The following is a 19,047-nucleotide window of genomic DNA, read 5'->3' as shown; positions in this document are numbered from 1 at the left end:
GCGCCTAAGATTGACCAATGATTCCAAACCCACAGTTGCCTCAGCGATGGCAGTACAAGATAGATCCAATGATATTAAGCGTTTCAATTTCCCTAATGAAGGAATGTACAATTCTCTACATCCTGAAAGTAACAATGCAATGAGACATTTTAAGTTGGATACCGACTCGGGCAAACGCTGGATTGCAGTCTTAGACAAATCAAGTGTTTTAAGAGCAGGCACGTTGTTGAAAAACTCATCCGTGATGTGGTTGAGTTTTACATTACAATTCAAAAGCAACGTTGAAAGTTGGGTACACTTAGGACATGTGCCATTTGGTATTGTTTGTATCTTGTTTCCCGTTAGAAAAACTTGCTGTAGATCTTCTTTCCATTGGTCATCACTTGGTATTTCTGTCAAATTCTTATAAGCTTTTCTCATAATTTTAAAAGTTTCTTCTGCAATACCAATAGCAAGGGCTCTATTTGTTTATCATCCATTCATCATAATAATCCAACACGCTATGATTCTTTAATTTATGCAACACATTATAACCTTCATTATACTGCACCCTCAACTTCTTTGTCTCATCTATGCTTTCATAAACAAATTTTCTTATCAAGTGATTAGCCTCATCGTTGCCAAAAATTCCATTGGTACTTAAAGCATAATACAAGAAGAATCTTTGCAATTTGTTATTTAAGAAATCATAGCTAGATCTCAAAACTGGAAATACCCACTTGTCCATTTCATATTGCCCATTGCCCAAGTTTTCAAGACATTCCAACATATGACTCATTCTCCAACCTGTGTTTTTCCCTTCATGCTTGTTGTGATTATGACAATACTAGGGGCAAACCCGTACATTTCTGTGCCACCCTTCACTTCCAAAGACAATGCTTTGTGGGATCCCAAAAACTTTTCAAACTAGGCCCAACTATCTTGTGTATATAAAGGTCCCATTTTTATTACCTTCTCACAGTCCATGCTTTGACACACTTCTCTTACGCGAGTGGTCAAAATCAGTTTAATTCGATTATCTAACATGAGAAACCCGACATCCTTTAAAGAGAAATGATCCCAAACATCATCTTCAACAATAACACACTTCTTTGTTTCTTTGAATGCTTGAAATAATTTTCTAGCAATTCTTTTATGAGACTCATCAAATATATCCAACTTAATTGGTTTAGCTATGACTTTTTGCAACTTGTAGATATCGATATTTTGTCATACAGCCACCCAAATAACTTTAATGTCACCATAGGCTTTTTTTAAAGCTTGTCATGAATATGGGTTGCTAAGGCTGTTTTTCCTGAACCCCCCATTCCAACCTTGTCATCCATTATCCACTCCCATATTTGTTTGGTATAACTTTGAAACTTCAACCCTATTGTTATAGGCAATATATAATCTTTGAAAGACCCTAGCAACAAAAATAGTAATAAATAATTAAGTAAAGATAGTGATGAGAAAAGTAAAAAAAAAAATTAAATTAGATAATATGGCATTCAAATTTTAAGCAATCGTATATACTCTCTCCGTCCCTATGTGGAAATCACATTTTGGAAGATTTGAAGAATTCAAAACTTAAGTCACCAAAAAATTTAGGCAGCATTAAATATTTTTCCGTACTCGTCCCTCTTTAAATAATCAAAAAGTTATGGAGAAGAGAGTGGCCAAGAGGAAAATATGAGAGAACATTACAATTTGATGAGAGTAATTTTTTTAAGCTTATGACAATTTTTTTGGCCAAGAAAAAGTTATGAAAATTTTTAAGGGTTTAAAAACTTCAACAAATTCATAAATGACAAATAAATGGAGTTGGATATAAATTCTATATGCTGATACTCTTACCTTCTTCTAAACGATCTTGTCTATTCACCCTGCCAACTCGTAATCTTTTATTGCCATCTTGCTTTTCAATTTGTGCATAGTGCCGTCTTGCTTTGTCATAGAGATTTTGCTTTTCTTGGTTCAGGTCACTGTTGATCAACTTCATAGCCAAATCCTCCTTTTCTTTTTCACTGTCGAACTACATAGTCATCCGTATCATTCATATGACTAAGGGTGTGTTTGGGATGAAGAAAATGGAGGGAAGGAAAAGAAAGAGAAAATTTTAATGAGACCAATTTAAAAAATTGGAGAAATGGAGGTAAAAGTCTTTAATTAATTCTTAGTACTTTTTTGATTTTACATATTCTCTTTTTTAAAATTTCAAAACCCTGTTTCTTTAATTTTTTTTTTTTTAAATCGATCTCGTTAAAATTTCCTCGTTCTTATCTTCCCCTCCATTTACTTCACGGGGTAAGAGAGAGTACTTGAGTGCCGGTGTAGGACTATGTGCGGGCATTTGTGAGTGCTTACCTATGAGTCTACGATTACATGTTCGTAAGAGGCATACCAGAAATGAAGGATTTCTCTTCACATAATTATCTGATTGTTCCATGAACTTCCTAACAAAGATACCACAGTCAAATCTACAAATTATAATATACAAATATGATAAGGTCATGGTAAAAACTTTTTCTAGAAAGGTTTATATAATTTTACATAATAGTGGTCCACTCACCCATTGCGCTGTGGGAGGATGACGTTTTCCATCTTGGAACGAAATTTCGTAAATGCTACATTCACAATGAGTTTTTCCATGGCAAGCAACTAGATAAAAAGCAGAAATTCTATATAATCAAAAGAACAATCATCGATTAATGTTCTGAATATTCCAATTATCTAACAGTCACCAATTTTTTTATTGCCTCATTGTGTTCTGTTTCAGTCACAAATGTATCGAGTAGAGAATCCCATATTTCAGTCTCTTCGTTCTGTAAATGGATAACGTATAAATAAAAATGTCCACCATTTGGGTTTGCTCCAATGTGAACAGGAATAAACACTTATCATTGGTGATAACACAAGTCAAATTGACATGGCGAGAAGAAAACAAAGCAATCATGCTGACAAAGAAACTTTTCTATAAAGAGTTGGAAAATTATACCTTCTCACAGGATTCCAGGTCAAACATATAGTTTTCTCTTCTTCTTTTTTTTTGGTGATGGACAAAGTTCAAGAAGTGACCTATACTGCCTTTGAGTGCTGCATCCGATAATTACGTTATGGATGAACCATTAAAAGTAGTTATCAATGTACTAGTTTTAGATTAAAAAAAAAACTATTGGCATACATCATATAACAGAAAAGCGAATAGGAAATCACCGAAAATGTCACAGGAAGATACCAATTCGAAGGTATAGTTTTTTTTTTCTTTCGCTCAATATCAATTAATATCTCCACAAAAATATCTATTGCCTAAGAATGGATAGAGCTTAATATTAATATAACTAAAACTGTGGTCATTAAAATTGAAATAGAATATAAAAATATAATAAATAGATACTCACGAATGAATCCAAAAAATTCTCTGATTCAAGTGTGGCAAATTCTTCTTGAGTCAAATATGAAAGTGGAGAAATAAAAACCTTATCTTCAGGACTGAAGAATTAGAACGATATACTTATCACAAAATAGAACTAGGGTGATTCAAAAAGCAAAACGAAAATAGAATACATTCATACGGAGGTACGAATCCAACCTTAGATATTCAAACACATATTGTATGACCTGCAAGTCTCCATTCTCTCTACTGGAAATAGAAGATGACCCAACTTGAATCATTTCTTGATGCTTAGCTTCAGCTTGGATTTGTCCTGCTTCGTTGGACACGCTATAATCTATTAGACCATCCAATGAGATTTCTTACTACAAAAACGATAAACATTACCGGAACTAAAGGAAGATTTAAAACTCTTCACCTCTGTCTGAAAAGTAAAGGAGTGTCTAATTAATGTTTTCTTCATTTAAACCTATATAGCGTAAGTTAAGGGGAAAAAAATCTCTCTCTGTGAATTTAAAAAGATAGGAGAGAGTATAATAATATATAATTAGATTATTTTAACTAATTTTTATAATTAAAAAATAGTAGTTAACTCATTAAATTTATCTCAAATTGAATTTTTTTTTTAAATTTACCTATATCAAATAAGGTTGTGGGGAAAATAATGCAACGAATTACATTGAAGTATTCATTCCAGAGATAAAATTGACAGACGAATATTAATTAGTCCCAAAATGATCTATATTTTTAATCAAACTATTATTTTAGAAGTGCCTTATGTTATGAAATAGACGGAATACCTTGTTGAGAATGTAGGAGGTTGTCTCTTAAATCATTGGAGTTTCTTCCTTTCTCTGAAACAAAATTTGGACAGACTCGAATGCCCTCTATTAATATGAGATTTAAGTCTGTTAGCACTTGATGCAAATTCCCAGCCACAATATTTGCACTTCACTCGTCGTCCTCCCTCCAATAGCTCAGCGTGTAGCCACACGTCATCCCTTGGCCTTCCACCTACCTTTCCCATTATTACCGTTCCTATATGCTGAACCAAAGTAGTAATGAAATTTGAAGACATACAGCTCCACAGTTTGAAATGTAGCTTTTCAGAGCATGACTTTTTGATATGTTTAGGGCTTGAATTTTCGTTAGTAAATTTAATATACTTTTCCTGCACATACAAAATCATTTACCTTTCCTTAATAGGCATGCAATTTGATCGAGCCAAGTCATGAAGGGGTGAAGATTATTGCACGCCACGCAACTTCAGAGATTGATCAATCTTGAATCAGTCTGTGCAAAGGCAGATTCAGATAGTGACAAAACGAAGAAGAAAATCGGGTCACATAATAATCAAATGGAAAAGCAGAGCAAAGAGAGAAAATTACTGAATGCTACTTCAAGTTGAGGATCGAAGCGTGGCGGACGACTGACTCTGGTGAGAAGCAGTAGTGCTGCTGACTTGATGCCTCAACACAGAAGAAAACGCGTTAATAACTGAAAATGGACAAATTAAGAATCACCATATAGTGTTCCCCGCTACCGCCCGGTGCATGCCAACTAATCAGTGGGCCAATAAGAACAAAAATATCTTCTTTTTCACTAAATGCAAGATTCTTTCACCTAATTTAAGGGCAGATCTGTGGAAATAAAGTTTTAATATAATCTGAGTCACATCTAAATGATGTTTTTCTTAAAGACTATTCAAGTCCGCTTGTACAGATGCCCCTAAAGATAAAGCATCCTTCCTAAACAAATTGGGGAGCAACACTAAGGAGACAAATTGCAACTCAAAGATGAAAAACGGAAGAAAAACTATTATATTCAACTTCCCTTTTTCTTTTCATTCCTTTTTTTTTTTTTGTGGGCATGGCCATCATATACCTAACTTCCTTTTCGAGGTAGCAAATAGATGCCTATTTTGTGAAATTTTCCTCTCTTCCATCCTCATCAGAAGTCACCAAACAATATATTCCCTCCATCCCTAGATATAATAATATATTTAGTTGCCAAAATTATGTACATAGAGGGGCTTAATTATCTGTGTCTTAATATATTCCTTTTCAAATTTGCTCCTAATTAAATAAATTTTGTTGACAATTGAAGAGCATGTAATGATAAATTTTAAAATAGAAAATGACAACAGGTTCAAGCTTATCATTTGTCACTAAAATTTTTTGATAATTAAATTTCTTTTTTAGAACCTCATGATAATTTTCTCTCTCTCTTTTTTTTATATGTGTTGAGCGTGACATTATTAAACTAGTGAGCTATTATGAAACAACTTAATGTTAACGTGGGCTTGGGCTGTGAAGAGGGGACTGGTGGGCTAGCTACTTCGGGCTTAAGAGGAAAGCAGAAGGGCATGGCAGAGGTGTAATGACTTATTGACTGTTTGGTACCAAGTAAAAGCAAATAAAAAATACTTTAGACAAAACTCCTCTCTTATACTTATTTTATATATTATAAAATTATTTTTAAAATCATGATTTGATTTTCAGCCAAATGTCTAGTTATGGCATTGTCAATAAGAATTGATTTAGTTGATAAAAAATAACTTATCACTCATAAAATTGTGAGTTTGAATCTATAAGCTCTCTCAGCATTTAAACTTTTTTATACCAGCAAAAAAAAGGAATTAGTTATGGCATTCTATTGTAATGTGTGTGTGTGTATAACACACACATATAATAACGTTTTTATTACGCAACAACGTAATGCCTACACTGGTGCATATAAAAATAAATACATTTAAGACATATTCATAGAGTAAGTTATGGTGTCATTCTTCCAATAAAAAGGGATTAGAACTGCGAATATATGGCCCTGTAATTGAAATGCGTGCTACAAATAACCTGGCTGCTCTGCCTTGCAAGTGACAGAATAATTGACAATATCATTCGGACTTAGGAGATGCGGTACATTCACACTGATTGACATCCTGAATTGTGTGGTACTGCACACTTCGAACATTCAAATAAAAGGCATAAAGAGATGATCAAGTCATATATCCAACAAATTGGCTTCCCTTTGTTGAGATTTATTTATGATATTTGTTGTAATTTATAATAAACAAAATTTAAATTATTGGAACATTAATTATTTTTATTGGTAGGCATTCAAAAACTGACAAGCGTCCAAGGTCGGCGATCACAAGTAGACAGAGAGAAATAAACAAGACAAAAAGGAACATATGATTATTTGGCTCTCACATATAAATTAATTTTACTTTTTGTCATTAAAGAGGACCTGATTAATCAATTTTGCCATTGGTATCCAGTTGAGGTCATGTCCATCGAAAGCTCACATCCATTATTTGAGATCGCTATCTGAGGATGAATTAGTTCCTTGCAGTCATCAGCAAAGAATCTCCGGAGAGAAGGGCAGAGCATGATGCCTCTGTATACGAAATCTAATTGTGGCATGTGCCATAATGTTAGAGATGTCAACATGGGAAGTTCAATTGTAGGGTGAGAAAAGTTGTCATGCAGAAGGTCCATGAGGTCAACAGTTGAAGTAGGTTCCATTACAGAATGGTTTTCTCCAACTATTTCTCTCATCTTCTCACAAGAAGAAACGAAAATGTAGCGCAGGTTTCGGAGGAGTGCTAGTAACTTGAACGCGATCAGAGTCTCCATGCTGTTGCAATGCGCAATCGAAAGACTTGTGAGTTGAGAAAATAGGGTGGATTCATGCAAGGAATCAGCAAATGGTGACATCAAAATTTTCAAATCCTTCATTTCATGGAGGCATAGACGTCCAACGAGTTGGGAAGAGGAGCAAAAGGGGCAAGTGCTACAACACAAGTAATCCACATTTGCATAATACCAAACATCCAACTCTTCAATTTGGTGTGGATTATTGTTGAGGCCATATGATAGAACACTGCAAAGGGACCTAGCACCTGTCCGGTGGCAGCAATTCTGTATACCCAACTGCTTGATGTCTCCTGCGAGTACTACTCTGTTTCTTAAATCCATAGCCCTAAAAATTATCTTCTTCGCAGAACTTTGAGTTATTATCCCGTCATCTTCGAAACAAATACGTTTATGTTGCAAAGTTAAACGATAACTTTCGAGTACATGACTTTTGGCTAGGATGCTCACAAAGCTATCGAAGACATTAATGTCATAGAAGGTGGCGAGTACAAGTTCCAACTTTTCCAAACCTTGTGTGCCTTGTGCTGTCACATCCGTTTTGTATAGGGGACCACCCAGCTCAAGATGCTCTAAGTTGATCAATTTGGATATGAGCGATATTGACATTACCAGCTTATCTGTATTGAACAGATTCAGGTATCTAAGATTGACCAATGATTCCAATCCAACAGGTGCTTCAGTGACAGCAGCAGAACACAGATCCAATGACATTAACCGTTTCAATTTTATTAATGAAGGAATGTAACTCAATTTTGTACATCCTGAGAGTAGTAATCCAATGAGACATTTTAAGTTTGACACCGATTCAGGCAAATGCTCGATCGTAGTCTCAAACAAATCAAGTGTTTTAAGGGTAGGCATGTGGCTGAAAAAATCATCTGAGATGTAGTTAATTGAGTTTTGCATTGTGATTCAAAAGCAATGTAGAAAGCTGAAAACACCTAGGACATGTGCCATCTGGAATTGTTTGTATCTTATTCCCCGTCAGAAAAAGTTTTTGTAGATTTTCTTTTCATTGGTCATCACTCGGTATTTCTGTCAAATTCTTATGAACTTTTCCCATAATTTTACAAGTGTCGTCTACAATACCAATAGCTAGGAGTCTAAGAAATTTGTTTATCATCCATTCACCATCATAGTCCAACATGCTATGATTCTTTAATTTATCAAACATGTTGAGACCTTCATTATATTGCACCCTCAACTTCTCTGTCTTGTCAATGCTTTCATAAACAAACCTTCTGATCAAATGATCAACAGTGTAATTAGAAAAATTTCTGCTGGTACTTAAGGCACAATGCAAGAAGAATCTTTGTAATTTGTTATTTAAGAAATCATAGCTGGATCTCAAACCTGGAAATACCCATTTGTCCATTTCATATTGTCCATTGCCCAAGTTTTCAAGACATTCCAACATATGTCTCCATTCTCCGGTCTCCGTTTTCCCCTTCATGCTTGTCGCGATTATAACAATAGCTAGGGGCAAACCCTCACATTTTTGTGCCATATTCTATGCAATGTTTTTCACTTCCGAAGATAGTTCTTCACGGAATAATCCCAAAAAACTCATCAAACAGAGCCCAACTATCTTCCTCATTTAGAGGCTCCACTTTTATCACCTTCTTACAATTCATACCTTGACACACTTCCTTTATACGGGTAGTCAAAATCAATTTAATTTGGTTTCCTATCACTTAAGTTTTTTGTTTTCCTGTACTATCTCTTACATATACTCACCACGCAATTTATGTTAATTTACAATTTAATATTAGTGTCAAAATATGATAACCTTAAATAAAATATTTTGCTCATTTTATTGTTAATAAAAAACATAGGGGGGAAAGACCATAGCAGCTCCAAATGCAACCAAACACAAAAAGCTGTGGCACTGGCACCTTTGTCTGTAATGTAAATACAAATTCAAAAGACTCATCAAAGAATTAATGGCAAATTGTCTTCAGTTGGAGATGAATAAAGGACTAATCAAACCTCAATTTATGAACTTATCTTCTTCTTATGTTCGTCCCTATATACACTTTGTATTGTAATACTACTTTCGATTTTTAATATAAGATCTATTTTGACTTTTAATTTGATCCTAAATATAAGACTCTAATCTACTTTGTCTCTCATATTTATTCATTTTTCTTCAAAGTAGTTCTTATAACAGTTACACATATCGAATATTTCATCGAATGGTAGTTTTAGTTAATATACATGATTAGCAAGGGCATTTTAAGAAAAATAATACCTATTTATTACAAATAACTAACTTAATAAAATTTCTTAATATATTCAAATTAATCAACTAGCTCTTACATTAAGGACCAGAGGGAGTATTTTTTTATTTGGTATATAAAATTTTCTTTTTATATTAAAAAATATTAATGGCAAATGATGATAGGAGATGAATCAATGTTCTGAATATAGAAGCAGCCATTAATTCTGCATAATTCACACTAGGAAAAGTCGAGGAGGTCAGCTTAAGCTTCAACGCTATCATGGTGATGAAGAATGAATTCCTTTTTTTAAAAAAAGATTTGACCACAAGACTACAAGTATAGTATATATAATGATTTTTAAAGGCTGAATTAATTAATATAGGTTATGAAATTTTAGATTATGACTGGAATTTAATTTTAATTATTTTTAAAAAGGCCAGCCCCAAAATTGGTGGCGGGCAGAAGAATTGTAGCTACAAATCAAAAGTAAAGGTCGAAGATAGATTGAAATTCTCAATTTAGTTTAATTAACAAGTAACATATAACGTGAAATAAATCATTGATTTGGATAATGCTCGTGGAATCTGATGAAGTCAAAAAGAATTATCATTTCGACAGATTATGACTACACGGAACTTGCAATCTGTATAAAATAGTCCAACAAAATGGATCTTTCATCCTGATGGGCTTTCTGGTTCCAAACATGCCCTGTTTTTCTTCCCTACAACGTATTTTCTTGTATTTTCTGCCTTCTCTCATCTAGAGAAAATTGACCCTCCAAATGGTTTGTGAGAAATCTGATTCAGAAACTAGCCTAGCTCTGCCTGTTTGATCACCTCCTTCCCGACTTATCTGAGATAGATGGGGAGTAGTTTGTAGGGGCTGTTTTGTTTTTTGCGTTGCTTTTCTGTATTTCCTTCCTGTTGTCCTTTTTCATTCCAAAAAAAAAAAAAAAGAAACTCGCCTAGCTTCTTCTTGTTCTTGTTTGTGCTCTTCTCATCACAACTTTTTCTGCAAATATGAAAGCTCATGTTATGAAGAAAAACTTCGATTTTTGTCATAATTTGTAGCTTGAAATATTCTGGGCCCAATTTCTCATTTACTTACCTGGGTTCATGATGCTCCTGCTGGGGATTCCAACAACTTCCAAGATTCCTAGCTGATCCTCCAAAGCTGTCATGTTTGCGAATCTGTGCGTTAACATTACCATCATCGAGGGTGTTAGAGTTCTTAGAAACAGTTTTATGAGCTTGGTTCAGCCTGACCACAACGTCGTCGTTTGGATCTAAGGCTCCACAGGTGATCAAGTTGCGAAACAAACCAGAAGCTCCTGTTGAAAATCTCTTACTTCCTGTCAAGGGAGATAATGATGATGAAGAAGAAGATGATGATAATGAAATTGAAAATGATGTCTCTGGGTCTTGTTTGCCTGTGTCCACAAGTCTGTCTGGTTCAACCTTACAAGATTCACTTTCATCCGGTAATGTGGACCTATCAGAGCTTATTTCTGATGATAGCTAATCCTGAGAATTTGATTTGAAATATGGAAATCTTTCAAGTTGAAGTTCTTCCGGTATCAATGGTTACTTCTGCTTCAACTGCTTGCCCTCTCCATCATGTACTTGAACATGAATCTCCTTGTTCAACATGGAAGCTTTCCTTTCACCAAATATAAAAGTTTCTGCGTAATCAAAGAGGCTTCTCAACAAATACCTACATAACTCATTTTGAAATTTATTACCAAATGACAACACTCCACTATTTCATTTGAAGGACATACCAAAAGAGGGAGGGTGGGTTTGAGATCCTTTAATGACGTATTCATTATCAGAGATTGGAGTGATGAGATCATCATCCAACAAGTCTTGCCACACGTATCCTGTCTTGTATATCCTGCTTAAAATTTGAACCCGCAAATGACACACTTCAACTCATTCAAACAAATAAAAAACAGATTATAAAGATACCATTCATTCTACTTTTTATAGGACCATGCCTATGTGTCTGTCAAATACTTCCCTCTCACTTCTCCAATCCATCTCTTCACATCTTTGATCACATAAACAAAGTTCATAAATCATGACCTCTAAAAGCGAGAATAGGGCACTACACACAAAGACAGAGGAGCTTGTAATTCGTAAACCCACCATCTCAAAAACCACAACCGTAATTCATGCCATTGTTGTCTCTTTGTTTAGCTAAATTTTAACGTACAAATAAAACGCTTAATAATGTGGTTTTTCATGTTATAAAGACAAGTCTAAAACCTTAAAGAAACAGAGTATTAAAAGACAGAAGAGAGAAGCATATAACATTAGAGGTGAGAATCAACAAATTATGACATGTGCAAGTGAGAAACAAAGTACCAAGTACAGAGGTCAAAAGTGAGAACAACTTTCTTAGGTCTAACAAATATGCGGTGAAAGAAACAGTGAAATGAAGCCACCTCGAAGATAGACCCCGTTACAAGCCAGATGATGAATACGTATGAGATGTGGTTCTTCAGAACAATCCATCAAACTGAGGAAGTACATTATATGAATCCTTCTCACTTCACCACCTTTACTTCTTCCATCTCCCTTCTCTCTCTCTCTCTCTCTCTCTCTCTCTGCTGCAATCTCAAATCTCTCTTCCTTCAATTCACAAACTTAACTCTCTACTACTTTTTTTTTTTTTGGCCAACAACTCTCTGCTACTTCGCAAGCAAGCAATGGCAATATATATGTACACTGTAGAAATCATTTAACATGCGATGAGAAGAAAGATCTCTGTCTCTCATGGTGCCGGCAGCTACTAAAATAGGAACTGATAAGAGCCCAATATGGTCTTTCGATGTCGGATTGATTTGTCATCTTCAACATGTTGACTTATGTTGAATTAAATAAGTTGGTTTGCTATAGAAATTGAAGAATAATGTAGGCCTGCTGGAAACAGAGTCACACGTGGAGTGCTAGTGTGTGCCTGTTTTCTTTAAATAATTTGGATATTCTCATGCCTGTTTTCCAATTTTACATAAAACATATTATTTACATAAAACACTACTGTTTATTTATCCATTTATAATTATAATTAATCGTCAGTTCTTATCACAACATTATTCTCAAAAGAGGCGAATTCCGTTTCTTTCTTTCCGTTGCCCTGCATATGGCATCTTTCGTTTTTGTTTTTAAAAGTTTGATTAGATTTTAAAGCTTAATTTTTAAAATAATTCAACTGCAAATGCAATATGATTTTTTTCCCTCAAAGTCAGCTTTTTGATTCATGATGACAAAATACTTATTTGTACTGTATGGCTGGCATTCATAGTTAACATATAGTATCTCGAAGAATAGATATGCCGTGTGCATTTTCGTAAATTTGTGACATAGAAATTTTAAAAGTTTGCAATCAATTTTTATTTGTAATTGGAATACTTATTTTTTTTAAATGTTGAAAATTATATACGATCTAATGCACATAAAATTATAACGATTTCACTTAAACAAAAGCGTTGACAACTTAACGAGAATTGATAAATGGTGTCATTTCAAATACAACAGTACATAATAAAAAAAAATAAATTACTGTCTTTAAAATGATAAAATTGATAATACTCCGGTCCTTAATATTAGATCTATTTAACTAATTTAATTAGATTTAAAAACTTAGGTAAGTTAGTTAATTATTAAAAATATGACATGTTTTTCCTAAAATACTATAATCATCTTTCTTAACATCCTTCCTTTCACTTACTTGATTATGGTTAAAAGAATATCTATAAGGGTAATTTAAAAAAAATTGACAAATATAAAAAATAGGTCTTATATTTAGGATCAAAATTAACTGAAGAATTAGATCCTACATTAAGGACTCAACGAGTATTAAAGATATATTTTGCCAGTCAACCAGCAACGCGCCTATTAGATTGAGCTATGTTAATTTGTAAAGACATAAATGAGAAAAAGACGGAATCATTGTAATTATGATATATAAACCTTTATAATGAGCCACATTTTCTCCCCTAGGTCACTAATAATAATTTTTTTAAAAAAAGTACTAAATAATTCTCAAATTTTCTAATTTGTCTTATCAGTAGAAACAAATATTACTCTCCAAAATGTTGTCCTACAAATAGAAACTGAGGACAACCGATTTTAAGATACTTGAGAGTATTTTAGTAGAACTCGCAAGGTTTTATTCATAAACAAGTCCCATATTCAGAGTTTATATGTAAATTTATCTATGCAATTCGACTTGAGTTCAATATAAATAATTCCCTTGAATAAGTGTTCGTGTCATTCTTCCAACAAATAGTTTAGTTAAAACAAGCAAATAGTTGCATTACAAACTTAGTTTCACCATAAATGTACCGATTAAAATAGTGTAGCTGAACAAATATAGAAACAGACAATATAAATATTAGAATCAAAAGCAGATCTTAAATGATAGCTTAAAGGATGCTAGGCCTGATCACTTTCAGTGTCCCACACAGCAAAAAGCGCATCCTGCATATGACATTACAAAAAAGAATTAGAATAATTGAGACTCATGCCACAAACAACTTTGCAATTTGCAACAATATATACTTTGCAACTGAGTGAATAATTGAAAATATCATTAGCAACTTAGGAGATGAGATATATTCTCAACAATTAATATCCCGGAGTGAGTAGTAGCGCCGGTGCACACTTCGAACATTCAAATTGAAAAAAAAAAAAAAGAGAGATGATGAGGTTATGTATCCTACAAATTGGCTTCCCTTTGTTGAGATTTATTTATGATATTCGATGTAGTATTTTATAATAAACAAAATGCCAATTATTGGAACATTAATTGTTTTTATTTGCACGCATTCAGAAACTGATATGAGCCTGCAAGGTTAGTGATGATCACAAAAATCAAGTACAACGCGGGCAGATGGAGAGAAATAAAGAAGACAAGGAAACAATTGAATGATTGTTTGAAGCAAGAGGAGAAATAAACACAAATAGTAACGATATTCATCATAAACATAATATAAAAGTAAGTCAGAGAGTGGGGTGGATATGGACCTGATTAATCACTTTCGCCAATCGTAATCACCCCATAAGTTCTTCTCCATCCGAAGCACACTTCCATTATTTGAGATCGCTATCTGAGGGGGATTTAGTTTCTTGCAATCAAGAGCAGAGAATGTTTGGAGGGAAGGGCAGAGCATGATGCCTCTGTATACGAAATCTAATTCTGGCATGTCGTCTAATTCCAGAGATGTCAAGTTGGGAAATTCAATAAAAGTAGGTTCCATTACAGTTTGCTTTTCCCCAACTATTTCTCTCATCTTCTTACAACTACGAACGAAAATGGTGCGCAGGTTTTGGAGGAGTGCTGGTAACTTAAATGCGATCAGAGTCTCCATGCCGTTGCAACCCTCAATTTCAAGATCTGTGAGATTAGAAAATTGGGTGAATTTATAAAAGGAATCAGCAGATGGTGACACTAAATTTTTCAAATTGTTCAAATGACAGAGCCTTAGACGTCCAACGCGGTGGGAAGAGAAGCAAAAGGGGCAACAGCAGCAACACAATTCCTCCACATCTTCACAATCGCTAACATCCAACAGTTCAATTGGGTGTGGATTATTATTGTGGCTATATGATAAAACACTGCATAGGAATCCAGCATATGTCCCTATTTGGCAACGCTCTATAAACAACTCCTTCATGTCTCTGGGGAGCACTACTTTTTCATTTCCCAAAACCATATTCTTAATAAACATGCTTTTCACAGAATATTCTATAATTTCATCATCAGCATAAGGAACATTGGTTAGGACAATATCATAACGTGGATGCCCCACTAAAGATAGACTATAGCTTCTGGTTACACGATTATGGGCCAGGAAGCTCACAAAGGTATTGAATACGCCAATGTCACGAAAATAGGCTGTTATAATATCCAACTTTCCCAAACCCCGTGTACCTTGTCCTATCTCATCCGTTGAGAATTGGGCCCAACCCACCTTAAGACACTCTAAGTTGATCAATTTGGATAGGAGCGATGCTGACATTACCGGTTCTCTTGTAGGGAGTAGATTTAGGCATCTGAGATTGACCAGTGATTCCAAGCCCGCAGGTGCTTCAGTGATGGCAGTAAAAGACAGATCCAATGATATTAGCCGTTTCAATTTTATTAATGAAGGAATGTAACTCAATTCTCCACATCTAGAAAGTAATAATGCAATCAGACTTTTCAAGTTGGACAACGATTCAGGTAGACACTTGATCCCAGTGTTAGACAAATCAAGTATTTTAAGAGCGGGCATGTTGTTGAAAAACTCATCTGAAATGTCGTTGAGTGCTACATTACGATTCAAAAGCAACGTCGAAAGTTGAGAACACTTAGGACATGTTCCATTTGGAATTGTTTGTATCTTGTTTCCCGTTAGAAAAACTTTTTGTAGATCTTCTTTCCACTGGTCATCACTTGGTATTTTTGTCAAATCCTTGTAAGCTTTTCCCATAATTTTACAAGTTTCTTCTGCAATACCAATCGCCAGCACTCTAAGAAATTTGTTTATCCTCCATATGCCATTATAATCCAACATGCTATGATTCTTTAATTTATGCAACATGTTGTAAGCTTCGTCATACTGCACACTCAACTCTGTTGTCTCATCAATGCTTTCATAAACAAACCTTCTTATCAAATGATCAGCACTGTCATCCCAAGAAAAACCACCAGCACTGAAGACACAATACAAGAAGAATCTTTGCAATTTGTCATTTAAGAAATCATAGCTGGATCTCAAAACTGGAAATACCCATTTGTCCATTTCATATTGCCCTTTGCCCAAGTTTCCAAGACAATTCAACATATGACTCCATTCTCTAACCTGCGTTTTCCCCTTCATGCTTGTTGCTATTCTAACAATAGCTAGGGGAAAACCCTCACAATTTCGTGCCACATTCCATGCAATATTTTCCACTTCCGAAGACAGTTGTTCACGGTTTAATCCCAAAAACTCATCAAACAAAGCCCAACTATCTTCTACATCTAGAGGCTCTACTTTTATTACCTTCTCGCAATCCATACCTTGACACACTTCCCTTATACGAGTGGTCAAAATCAATTTAATTCGATTATCTGACATAGGAAATCCAATGTCCTTTAGAAAGAAATGATCCCAAACATCATCTAAAATAATAACACATTTGTTCATCTCTTTGAATGCTTGAAATAATTTCCCGGCAATTCTTTTAACCTCAAACTCATCAGATATATCCAGCTTAATTGATTTGGCTATCACTTTTTGCAAATGCAAGATGCTGTTTTGTGATACAGTTACCCAGATAACGTTAATGTCACTAGTAGCTTCTTCCAAAATAAGCTTGTTATGTATATGGGCTGCTAAGGCTGTTTTTCCTGACCCTCCTATTCCCCAAATTCCAATTGCTGACTTCTTATTATCCATTATCCATGCCCATATTCCTTCAATATGCCACTGAAAAGCCTCCCCTATTAAATCTGTTGTGGGCAATATATAACCTTTTGAAGATCCTAGCGACAAGAATACTGACAAATAATTAATTAAAGATAGTGAGATGAACAAAAAATAAATTAATTATATGGCATTCAAATTTTAAGTAGTCACCACATACTCTATCCATCCCCATGTGTAAATGCTAGTGTAAATCATGCACCACCCATTGTATAATTAAGATAACGTTGCATATTCTCTAGATCCTTCCTTTACCTACACGTCTATAGCCTATAGGTTTTGATATACCCTTTTCCTGATTCATTGTAATTCCTTTGTCCTCTAGTGTTTGTAACCTGTACTATATATACAATGAATAAAGGCAGAGCACAGCACTGCTGATTATTATATTCAAACTTTACCCTAATTTCTATCTGTAAATAAAAAATTTTCAAAATGTAAGTCACCACAAAATTTAGGCAGCATTAAATATTTTTCTGAACTTGTCCCTCATTAAATAATCGAAAAGTATTGAGAAGAGAGTGGCTAAGAGAAATATACAAGAGAGGGTTACAATTTAATGGGAGTAATTTTTGAAAGTTATGACAATTTGGTTTGGCCAATAAAAGTTATGGCAAATTTTAAGAGTTTAAAAACTTCAACTAATTTTAATACATTTTCATAAACGACATTTAAAATGAGTTGGACATGCTTTATATGCTGATATTCATACCTTTTTCTAAAGGATCATGTCTATCCACTTTGTCAAATCGCAATCTTTTATGGCCATCTTGCTTTTCAACTCGCGCATAGTGGCGTCTTACTCTGTCATATAGATTTTGTTTTTCTTGGTTCAGGTCACTGTCGAGCAACTTTGAAGCCAAATTCTTCCTTTCTTTTTCACTGTCAAACTACATGGTTGTCCGTGTGATTTATATGACTCAAAGAAAGCGATTGGGTGCTCGTGAACTTTTTGTGGGCATGTGTAGGTGCTTACCTATAAGTGTATGACTATATGTTTGTAAGAGGTCATACCTGAAATGAAGAATTTCTCTTCACATAATTTTCTGATTGTTCCATGAACTTCATAACAAAGATACCGCAGTCAAATCTACAAATTAAAAAATATATATATATGATAATGTCATGATTAAAATTTTTTTCCAGTAAAGTTTGTGTAATTTTACACAATAATCGTTCACTCACGCATTAGGCTGTTCGAGGATGTCCATTTCCATCTTGGAACGAAATTTCGTAAATGCTACTTTCTCGAATTTCTCGAAGAGCTTTTCCATGGCAAGCAACTAGATATCAAGCATATAAATAAAAAAAAATCCATATAATCAAAAGAATAATTGATTGATTAATGCTGTGAATATTGCAATAATTATCTAACACTCACCAATTTTTCGGTCGTCTCGTCACGTTCTGTTTTAGTCACAAACTTATTGGGTAGAGAATCCCATATTTCAATCTCTTCATTCTTCAAATGAATAACATATAAATAAAAATGTCCACCATTTGACTTTGCTCCGACGTGAACAGGAATAAATATCTATTATTTGTGATAACAAAAATCAAATTGACACAGAGTAGGGGGGAAAAAAAGTAATCATGTTGATAGAGAAATTTTTCTATAAAGAGTTGAAAAGACTAACATACTTTCTCACAGGATTTCAGGTCAAACATATAATTTTCTCTTATCTTTTGGCGATGGACAAAGTCCAAGAAGTCAGCTATGCTGCCTTTGAGTGCTGCATCCTATTATCACATTACGGTGAACCATTAAGAGTTATTGTCAATGAACTAGCTTTAGATTAAACAACTATTGACATGCATCATGTAACAAAAAAGGGAATAGGAAATCACCGAAAATGTCACAGGAAGAAACCAATTCGAAGGTGTAATTTTCTTCTTTCGCTCCATATGGGTTAACATCTCTGCAAAAATATCTATTACCTAAGGATGCATGAAACTGAGTGTCATTAGTATAACTAAAACCTTTGAGAATAGTATTAAAATAGAATATAAAAATATAATAAATAAATAATCACCGCTGAATTCAAACGAGTTCCTGGTCTAAGCGTGGCAAATTCTTCTCGAGTCAAATGTGAAAGTGGGTAACGAAAAACCGTATCTTCAGGACTGAAGAATTAATTAAAATGATATACTTATCAAAACATAGAATTAGAGTGATTTAAAAAAAGAAAACAAAAAATAAAATACATTCATCTATACATATTAGAAGCACATATACAGTCAGAAGGATGAATCTAACCTTAAGCATTCAAACACATATTGTATAACCTTCAAGTCTTCATTCTCCCCATCGGAAACAGAAGAAGACCCAACAACTCG

The 19,047-nt window shown here is 34.2% G+C and overlaps 1 protein-coding gene and 1 long non-coding RNA gene across 2 annotated transcripts; both read right to left on the bottom strand.

Moving 5' to 3' along the window:
- Positions 1 to 2,248: 2,248 nt before the first annotated feature.
- On the bottom strand, positions 2,249 to 2,736 carry LOC114758410 (uncharacterized). Its single transcript, XR_003741793.1, has 3 exons — positions 2,724 to 2,736; positions 2,552 to 2,640; positions 2,249 to 2,459 (listed from the first exon to the last, which is right to left on the bottom strand). It is a non-coding gene; the product is annotated as an uncharacterized LOC114758410 (long non-coding RNA).
- A 5,308-nt stretch (positions 2,737 to 8,044) lies between these two features.
- Positions 8,045 to 18,627, bottom strand: LOC114758400 (disease resistance protein At4g27190-like). Its single transcript, XM_028947438.1, has 9 exons — positions 18,559 to 18,627; positions 18,352 to 18,450; positions 17,896 to 17,993; positions 17,725 to 17,800; positions 17,423 to 17,600; positions 14,297 to 16,769; positions 11,035 to 11,147; positions 10,362 to 10,605; positions 8,045 to 8,273 (listed from the first exon to the last, which is right to left on the bottom strand). The coding sequence occupies exons 1-9, from the start codon at positions 18,625 to 18,627 to the stop codon at positions 8,045 to 8,047; spliced, it is 3,579 nt and encodes a 1,192-aa protein (XP_028803271.1).
- Positions 18,628 to 19,047: the final 420 nt, after the last annotated feature.

This window comes from Neltuma alba, unplaced genomic scaffold (assembly GCF_004799145.2).
Source record: "Neltuma alba isolate B1F8T4 unplaced genomic scaffold, ASM479914v2 tig00010691_pilon, whole genome shotgun sequence".
Classification (NCBI taxonomy): Eukaryota; Viridiplantae; Streptophyta; class Magnoliopsida; order Fabales; family Fabaceae; genus Neltuma; species Neltuma alba.
The sequence above is the reverse complement of the archived record's forward strand: the minus strand, read 5'-3'. Positions and strand labels throughout refer to the sequence as shown.

Bases quoted from the DNA above. Each gene is read 5' to 3' on its own strand.
- LOC114758400 (XM_028947438.1), bottom strand. From the start codon at position 18,627: ATGTTAACCCATATGGAGCGAAAGAAGAAAATTACACCTTCGAATTGG. The intron at 18,451-18,558 runs GTGATTTCCTAT...ATGTGATAATAG, and splicing joins TTCTTCCTGTGACATTTTCG to GATGCAGCACTCAAAGGCAG. The intron at 10,606-11,034 runs GTATGTCCTTCA...CTCCCTTGACAG, and splicing joins AACCCACCCTCCCTCTTTTG to GAAGTAAGAGATTTTCAACA.